The 9,421-nt window shown below is 43.9% G+C and overlaps 1 protein-coding gene and 1 pseudogene across 1 annotated transcript in view; both read right to left on the reverse strand.

The window, feature by feature from the left end:
- The window catches only part of LOC120880824 (40S ribosomal protein S7-like), a 68,838-nt gene extending 62,674 nt beyond the window's left edge, over nucleotides 1-6,164 (reverse strand). The window contains exons 1-2 of the mRNA XM_040264230.1: nucleotides 6,096-6,164; nucleotides 2,522-2,588 (exon numbers count right to left, since the gene is read on the reverse strand). Of these exons, the coding sequence (XP_040120164.1) occupies nucleotides 2,522-2,588; nucleotides 6,096-6,164 (136 nt within the window). The remainder of the gene's footprint in view (nucleotides 1-2,521; nucleotides 2,589-6,095) is intronic.
- A 13-nt stretch (nucleotides 6,165-6,177) lies between these two features.
- On the reverse strand, nucleotides 6,178-6,728 carry LOC120880825 (annotated as a pseudogene).
- Nucleotides 6,729-9,421: the final 2,693 nt, after the last annotated feature.

Here is a 9,421-nt window from a genome sequence, read left to right on the forward strand (position 1 = left end):
AAAGACCCTGATGCTGGGAAAGATTGAAGGCAGGAGGAGAAAGGGACGACAGAGGATGAGATGGTTGGATGGCATCACCGACTCAATGGATGTGAATTTGAGCAAACTCTAGGAGACAGTGAAGAACAGGGAAGCCTGGCGTACTGCAGTCCATGGGATTGCAGAGAGCCGAACATGACTTAGTAACTGAAGAACAGCAACTGATGAGATATTTTACTGTCCTTTTTGCTGTGCCCAGTCTTAGAAATTTGATATGTATCTGACATGTCTAGCACATTTCAGTTCAGACAAGCTACTTTTCAATTGCTGTTGCTGAAAACCTGAGGTGGGATAGAAACTGGGTGCTTGAGTGAGAGTCTGAATGTCTGGGTGAAGGCAATAGGTGGTGACAAGTGTCCTGTTTATTCTTTGCTTTCACTTTTCCACATTAATTCAGCCAAATTGAGCATGGCTTTTCCTGGCTACTTACCAACTCTCCAATTTTGAATTCTGACCCATCTGTCTTCAGCAAAGTAAAGACACTGGAATTTGATTGAAGTGAAGTGAAGTGAAAGTTGCTCAGTCGTGTCTGACTCTTTGCGACTCCATGGACTACTATACAGTCCATGGAATTCTCAAAGCCAGAATACTGGAGTGAGTAGCCTTTCCCGAATTTGATTGACTTGGATCAAATCACTTACAGTTGTGTGACCTCAGTCAGTTATTTGGCCTTTGTGCTGTGTGTATTTTCTGCCTGTAAAATAGAGCTCATAATAAATACTACCTCCCTTGGCGAGCTGAGGGTTAGACATGATATATGGAAAATGTGTAGCACCGGGCCTGGTTCACCATAGGTGTTCAATTGATCAGAACTGTTGTTGTATTTGGTATAAGAAGGTTTTGTCACCAGTAGGCTTTTTTGCTACTAGTGCAGAGTCTTCCCTGGTGGCTTAAATAGTAAAGAATTTGCCTGTAATGCAGGAAACCCAGGTTCGATCTCTGGGTCAGGAAGATGCCTTGGAGAAGGGAATGACAACCTACTGCAGTATTCTTGCCTGGAGAATTCCATGAACAGAGAGAGGAGCCTGGTGGGCTACAGTTTGTGGAGTCGCGTGGAGTCAGACACGACTGAGTGCCAAATGCGTGAGTGAGTGAGTGTTGGGTAGGGAGGTGGCAGATTGGGCTTGTTTGAGTTTTATAAGGTCTGTTAGTAGGGAGCTTTGCATCTAGGGAAAACATTCCCAATCTTACTGTACAAGGCCTCATTTTTATAACACTCAGTGAAAGTGGAAGTTGCACCGTTGTGTCTGACTCCTTGCGACTCCATGGACTGTTGCCTGCCAGGCTCCTCTGCCCATGGAGTCTTACAGGCAAGAATACTAGAGTGGGTAGCCATTCCCTTCTCCAGGGAATCTTCCCGACCCAGTCTGCATTGTCAGTCAGTCAGTTCAGTCGCTCAGTCATGTCCGACTCTTTGCGACCCCATGAATCGCAGCACACCAGGCCTCCCTGTCCATCACCAACTCCTGGAGTTCACTCAAACTCATATCCATCGAGTCGGTGATGCCATCCAGCCATCTCATCCTCTGTCGTCCCCTTCTCCTCCTGCCCCCAATCCTTCCCAGCATCAGAGTCTTTTCCAATGAGTCAACTCTTTGCATTAGGTGGCCAAAGTACTGGAGTTTCAGCTTTAGCATCATTCCTTCCAAAGAATACCCAGGACTGATTTCCTTCAGAATGGACTGGTTGGATCTCCTTGTAGTCCAAGGGACTCTCAAGAGTCTTCTCCAACACCACAGTTCAAAAGCATCAATTCTTCGGCGCTCAGCTTTCTTCACAGTCCAACTCTCACATCCATACATGACCACAGGAAAAACCATAGCCTTCACTAGATGGACCTTTGCATTGTAGGCAGACTCTTTACTGTCTGAGCCACCAGAGGTGGTGGTTTTTTATAACACTACTTTTTACTGAAATAAAATTCACATCTAATATAGCTTAACCACATGTAAAATATTTTTAAAAATCAGTATGATGTTCTAATGTAATATAAGGGGAAAATCTGAAGAAGACATTCGCCATAAAATGTGTATTTCATATGCAAACACACAGGCACCACTGCTACAGAAAGCAGAGTGAAGTGGCCAGGTGATGCCGTGATGTCCCCAAACATAGAATCGCTGCTAGTGGACAGTTCTAAGGTGATGTTGAGAGCTTATTCAAATACCAGAAGTGGGACAGTTACTGGTAACATGATTTCATGAGACAACCAAGAGCTCCTGGAGTTTCCAACAAATCAGAGGAGCACGTTTCCTTATTTCACTTTGTAATTGTATCGTTGCATAATTCAATTTATATTAAAACTGTGCAAAACACTATATTTAAATGTAAAATAGAGTCTAGAATTGGAAGCTTACAAACAGATTTTTCACTTGTGCTAGCTATTCTGTGGGACATTTAAAAGTAGTGCAGGACATGGAGCAACTTTTTATTGGGCAAGAGTATTCTTCACATTGTGGGTCATAAAGCATCTTTCCCCTACCTGCATCTTCACCACTAAATGCCAGTACTGCTGTCTGACTTTTGTCATAGTCAAAGGAGATGGCTGGCTTAAGAAGATATACACAGTGGAACATTACTCAGCCATAATAAAGAATAAAGTGAAAGTGAAAGTTGCTCAGTTGTGTCTGGCTCCTTGCAATTCCATGGAATTCTCCAGAATACTGGAGTGGGTGGCTGTTCTCTTCTCCAGGGGATCTTTGTAAACCAGGGATCGAACCCAGGTCTCCTGCATTGCGGGTGGATTCTTTACCAGCTGAGCCATCAGGGAAGCTCAATAAGATACTGTCATTTGCAGCAACATGGGTGGACCTAGAGATTATCATCCCGAGTGAAATAAATCAGAGAAAGACAAGTATTGCATGATGTCACTTATATGTGGAATCTAAAAAATGAATACACATGAATCTATATACAAGACAGAAACAGACTCACAGGTATAGAAAATGAATTTATGGTTATCAAAGAGAGAAGAGGGGGAGGAATAAATTAGAAGTATGGGATTAACAGAGATAGGTAGATAACACCACAGACTCTATGGACGAGAATTTAAGCAAACCCTGGGAGACAGTGGAAGACAGAGAAGCCTGGTGTGCAGCTCTCCATGGGCTCCCAGAGAGTCCAACATGACTTAGCAACTGAACATGGGATTAACAGACACAGACTGCTTTACATAAGCAACAATAGATAAGCAACAAGGGTTTACTTCTGTCTGCCTCCTGGTGGATGAGGATTAAGAGGCCTGTGCAAGCTTCCTGAGGGATGGCAATGGGGAAAATTGGGTCTTGCTCTGGTGGGCAGAGCTGTGCTCAGCAAAACTTTAATCCAATTGTCTGTTTATGGTGAGGCTGTGTTCCCTTCCTATCAGTTGTTTGACCTGAGGCCACCCAGTCCTGGAGTCTACAGGCTCTATGGTAGGGCTTTTGGCAACCTCCAAGAGGACATGGAGGCCAGCAGGCATCTCCCAGGACAGCTGTTGCCAGTGGCCTGTCCCCGAGGTGGGCCACTGCCCACCCACACCTCTGCAGGAGAGCCTCCCACACTCCTAGATAGGTCTGGCTCTGTCTCCTGTGGGGTGGGTGTTTCTTCCCCCGGAGTCCTGGTGCACAGAGTTTTGTTTGTGCCCTCCAAGAGTGGAGTCTCTGTTTCCCCCCGTCCTGAGAGGGTCTTGTATCAAATCCCACTGGCCTTCAAAGTCAGATTCCCTGGGGATTCCCAGTTCTTGGCCAGATCCCCGGACTGGGGAGCCTGATGTGGGGCCTATAACCTTCACAACAGTGAGAGAACTTCTTTGATATTACTGTTCTCCTGCTCGTGGGTTGCCAACCCAGCAGGTATAGGATTTGATTTTATTGTGATTATGCCCCTCCTACCTACTGTTTCATTTCGGCTTTTCTTTTGTCCTTGGATGTATCTTTTTTTTGGTGGGTTCTCGTGTCCTCTTCGGAGAAGGCAATGGCACCCCACTCCAGTATTCTTGCCTGGAAAATCCCATGGACAGAGGAGCCTGGTGGGCTGCACTCCATGGGGTCGCTAAGAGTTGGACACAACTCAGTGACTTCACTTTCACTTTTCACTTTCATGCATTGGAGAAGGAAATGGCAACCTACTCCGGTGTTCTTGCCTGGAGAATCCCAGGGACAGGGGAGCCTGGTGGGCTGCCGTCTATGGGGTCGCACAGAGTTGGTCATGACTGAAGCGACTTAGCAGCAGCAGCAGCAGTGTCTTCCTGTACAACAGCTAGTTGTGGTTTTGGTGCTCTGGCAGGAGGAAATGAGTGTACATCCATTATCTTGAACCAATTTGCAATAAGGATTAACTGTAGAGCACAGGGAACTATGTTTAATATAGTAACCTATCATGGAAAATAATCTGAAAATGTATGTATAATGGAATCACCTTGCTGCAGACCTGAAAGGGATACAATACGGTAATTCAACTATACTCCAGTGAAAAAAAACAAAAACACCCCTGCAAGCTTCCATAGTGTCCAGCAGAAGGTGGTATCAGGTTGGCCTAAAGGTTTGTAACATGTTATGGAAAGGAAAACTTGTGGAAAACTAACCTTTTGGCCAAACCAATATAACCACGGTTGAAAACCACTACTCTGTGAGAAGGGTGCTTCACCGTCTCCTGTTTCTAGGAAGATCTCCATGGTCTTGGGGCTTCCCAGGTTGCACAGTGGTAAAAGAATCTGCCTGCCAGTTCAGGAGATGCAAGAGACTCGGGTTTGATACCTGTCTCAGGAAGATCCCCTGGAGGAGGGCATGGCAACCCACTCCAGTATTCTTGCCTGGAGAATCTCATGGACGGAGGAGCCTGGTAGGCTACAGTCTATGGGGTTGCAAAGAGTCAGACACGACTGAAGCAACTGAGCGTGTGTATGTATACAGTTAATTTTAGTCCCTGTAGTTTCTTTGTATTTTGTTACTGGAGGAGTGTTAGTGCAAACACTGCAGCAAAGGGTCCCAGGTCCCAGTCTGTCTCAGATCCACCCACTGGAGAAGCATCTTATAAACTGCCAGTAGGAGAAGATGAAAAAACTTTGCCTGTTAAAGATGCCACACAAAATCAGTTCTGACATTTCCTAAGAGAACCACACCCAGGTTGGTGAATGAGAGTGACGGGAGGAAAATGGAGACTTGTCCAGTCAGGTGGTTCTGACTCCTCTGACGTTTAGAAGTGATGTCGCCTTACTCCTGAGGGCATGGTGAGGATTCTGACTCAGGCTCAGAGAAACCAGTAAGTTGAGAGGTCATTATTTGGGTTCTGGGCTTCCCAGATGGTGCTGGTAGTAAAGAACCCGCCTGCCAATACAAGAGATGTAAGATACACGTGTTCGATCCCTGGGTTGGGAAGGTCCCCTGGAGAAGGAAATGGCAACCCTCTCCCATATTCTTGCCTGAAGAATTCCAAGGGAAATCTCTGACCTAATTCTTTCAACTTACCCAGCACTTGGATCCACCAAGGAGGCTGAAGGTAGGTTAGGTGGAGGCTGCTGAATTCGTCAGGAGAGGAGGAAATGATAAACACAACTGGCCAGGTCAGCCGCATGAGGCAAAACCCTATGTGGTGCTTCAGAATTAATTAGAGGAGCAAAAAAGTTATTAGCCTGAAGTAACCAAGGAACATCGTGCTTAGCATACATGTCCTGAAGAAGTGTGTAAAGGACGATCAAAGGAAACCAGAAAACGGAGTAGCGGTGAGGCTGAACGTTAGGTTAAAGGCCAATAGAAACCTAAAATTTTTGTTGCAACTCTGTATAGACTGTGTGTAAAGGAGGAAATAAACTGACCAGCTTAGAAAAGAGATTTTTTTGGTCAAAATTAACTTTATTTCTCAGTTTTACTTCATCAGCATGTGGTTAAGAAAATTGGCACACACAAAAGTATACTGACATTGGGTCTAATTCAGATGCCTCTGGCAAAGTGGTAGGAGGATGAAAGTAACAAAGATAAGCATAGAAGCTTTTTTTTTTTTCTTTTTGTTGCAAAAAGTTTTATTGTTTCCATTTGGTCCAAGGCTTGAGGGAGGGCTCCAGGATATTAAAAACCCACCAAGTGGCTGCAGACAGGGGCTTCAGGTAGAAGCCTTGACATTAGGGCTGCTGCTGCTGCCGCCGACATTAGGGGGTGCTCCTCAAAAGGCGCTGGGCTCCAGAGGCTCATAGTTGTGTTGGAGGGTGAACCTTTAGAAGAGCTACTCACCCAGCCTGGCTTGGGGACCAGCCAGCCTGCGGAGGTTGTTCCAAGTGGCGCCCATCTTTAAGTTCTACTTGCTCATCTAGGGCGTGTCTCTCCAGGAAGTCACAGAGGTTGAGCCTGCATGGGGAGAACCCAGGTCTTGCGGATCCAAAATGGCTTGGTCCAGGTTCTTCTTCATGAGAAGGGTGGTCTCCATCATGTCCTGGGTTTTTACCCTCGTCATCTTGAGATAGCTTCTGCACGTCCTGGTAGAGGGCACGGCCGCCGTGTTGGTTTTGCATTTTCAAGAGATGCTTGGTGCCCTGGTGCTTCTTCTTGGCCAATTCCTGGAAATAATGGCCCATGCCTCCAGAGTCACATTGTTGTGGTTGAAATAGAAGTCCAGAGAGAGGTAGGTATAGGAGGCTTGCAGATGCAGGTCCACAAGGTGGTGGTTGACCATGGCCTCCACTGGGTAGAATAATTCTGATGAATCTGGGAGCTCATGGTTGGTCGGTAATGAGTTAAGCTCAAAAAATGGCATTGGCTGGTCTAAGTGTTCCAGGAGAGCTGAGTAGCTGATTCCAAAGGTTGCAACCAAATTAAAGGTTGAAGGGTGATGGGAAACTGGAGCAAGGGGCATCCCTGGGTCTGTTTGCCCAAGCAGTGTTAAAGTAAGAGACAGTTAAGAGGGACTGCCAAATGCACAGCATAGAAGCTTTATAAAATTTAATTCTTTCTATTGAAGTATAGCTGATTTACAATGTTGTGTTAGTTTCAGGTATGCAGCAAATTGATCCAGTTTTATATACATATGTTTTTCAGATTCTTTTCTATTTATATCATTACAAGATACTGAGTATAGTTCCCTGTTCTATACAATAAGTCCTTGCTGTTCATCTATTTTATGTATATCAGTTCAGTTCAGTTGCTCAGTGGCATCCAACTCTTTGCAACCCCATGAATCACAGCACGCCAGGCCTCCCTGTCCATCACCAACTCCCAGAGTTCACTCATACTCATGTCCATTGAGTCGGTGATGCAATCCAGCCATCTCATCCTCTGTTGTTCCCTTCTCTTCCTGCCCCCAATCCCTCCCAGCATCAGGGTCTTTTCCAATGAGTCAACTCTTCACATGAAGTGGCCAAAGAATTGGAGTTTCAGCTTCAGCATCATTCCTTCCAATGAACACCCAGGACTGATCTCCTTTAGGATGGACTGGTTGGATCTCCTTGCAGTCCAAGGCACTTTCAAGAGTCTTTTCCAACACCACAGTTCAAAAGCATCAATTCTTTGGTGCTCAGCTTTCTTTACAATCCAACTCTTACATCCATACATGACCACTGGAAAAACCATAGCCTTGACTAGATGGACCTTTGTTGGCAAAGTAATGTCTCTGCTTTTGAATATGCTATCTAGGTTGGTCATAACTTTCCTTCCAAGGAGTAAGCATCTTTTAATTTCATGGCTGCAATCACCATCTGCAGTGATTTTGGAGCCCCCCAAAATAAAGTCTGTCACTGTTTCCACTGTCTCCCCATCTATTTCCCATGAAGTGATGGGACCAGATGCCATGATGTTCGTTTTCTGAATGTTGAGCTTTAGGCCAACTTTTTCACTCTCCTCTTTCACTTTCATCAAGAGGCTTTTTAGCTCCTCTTCACTTTCTGCCATAAGGGTGGTGTCATCTGCATATCTGAGGTTATTGATATTTCTCCCAGCAATCTTGATTCCAGCCTGTGCTCCATCCAGCCCAGCGTTTCTCACGATGTCCTCCGCACAGAAGTTAAATGGTATAGTAGTGTGTATGTGTCAATTCCCAAACTTCTACTTTATCCACCCCAGCCTTTTTTCTCCTTTGGTAAACATACCTCAGTTCTGTGTCTGTGAGTCTGTTTCTGTTTTGTACATAAGTTCATTTGTTTCAAATGTTAGATTTCACATGTAACTGATACCATGTGATATTTGTCTTTCCCTGCATTGACTAGCTTTAAGAGAGGTTGCAGGTGACAAATACTGAATAGAAGGAAGATCAAAGGGACTATTTCAGTATGTGTGTTCTTATCCATAAATAACACTGATTCCCTTCCATGTTATGAAAAATAATTGTGAGAAAATTTATTTTTTTAACATTAAATTTTTCTTTATTGATATATAGTTGTTGGTTTCAGGTATACAGCAAAGTGATTCAATTATACATGTATACATTCTTTTTCAGATTCTTTTCTATTATTCATTGTTAAAAGCTATTCAGTATAGTTCCCTGTGTTACACAGTAGGTCCTTGTTGTTTGTCTGTTTGTATATAGTAGTCTGTATCTGTTAATCCCAAACTCCTAATTTATCCCTCTCACCCTTTCCCCCTTTGGTAACCATAGGAAAACATATTATTTTATTTATTTATTTTTTTTTTCGTGTTTTATGGTGCCAAGGCTTTTTTTTTTCCTTTTTATTTATTTATTTATTTATTATTTTACTTTACAATTCTGTATTGGTTTTGCCATACATTGATATGAATCCACCACGGGTGAACATGCGTTCCCAAACATGAACCCCCCTCCAACCCCCCTCCCCACAACATCTCTCTGGGTCATCCCCGTGTACCAGCCCCAAGCATGCCGTATCCTGCATCGGACATAGACTGGCGATTCGATTCTTACATATTGTACATGCTTCAATGCCATTCTCCCAAATCATCTCACCCTCTCCCTCTCCCTCTGAGTCCAAAAGTCCGCTATACACATCTGTGTCTTTTTTCCTGTCCTGCATACAGGGTCATCATTGCCATCTTTTTAAATTCCATATATTTGTGTTAGTATACTGTATTGGTGTTTTTCTTTCTGGCTTACTTCACTCTGTATAATCAGCTCCAGTTTCATCCATCTCATCAGAACTGATTGAAATGTATACATATTATTTTAAAAATGAGTATCCATTGTACAGTTTTTTATATGGAAAATTTATTTGGCATTTAAAATAATTTTCTCAACTATTCTTAGGTAGATGTGGCTTAGATAAGGTTTTTTTAAAAAAATAACTTTTGTTTATTTATTTATTTTATTTTATTTTGACTGTGCTGGGTCTTCTTTGCTGTGTGGGGTCTTCTCTGGTTGCGGCGCTTGGGGGCTATTCTTCGTTGCTATGTGCTGTCTTCTCATTGAGGCAGCTTTTCTTATTGTGGAGCAGGGGCTCAGTAGCTGT

The sequence above is a fragment of the Oryx dammah genome, unplaced genomic scaffold, assembly GCF_014754425.2.
Source record: "Oryx dammah isolate SB20612 unplaced genomic scaffold, SCBI_Odam_1.1 HiC_scaffold_22, whole genome shotgun sequence".
Classification (NCBI taxonomy): domain Eukaryota; kingdom Metazoa; phylum Chordata; class Mammalia; order Artiodactyla; family Bovidae; genus Oryx; species Oryx dammah.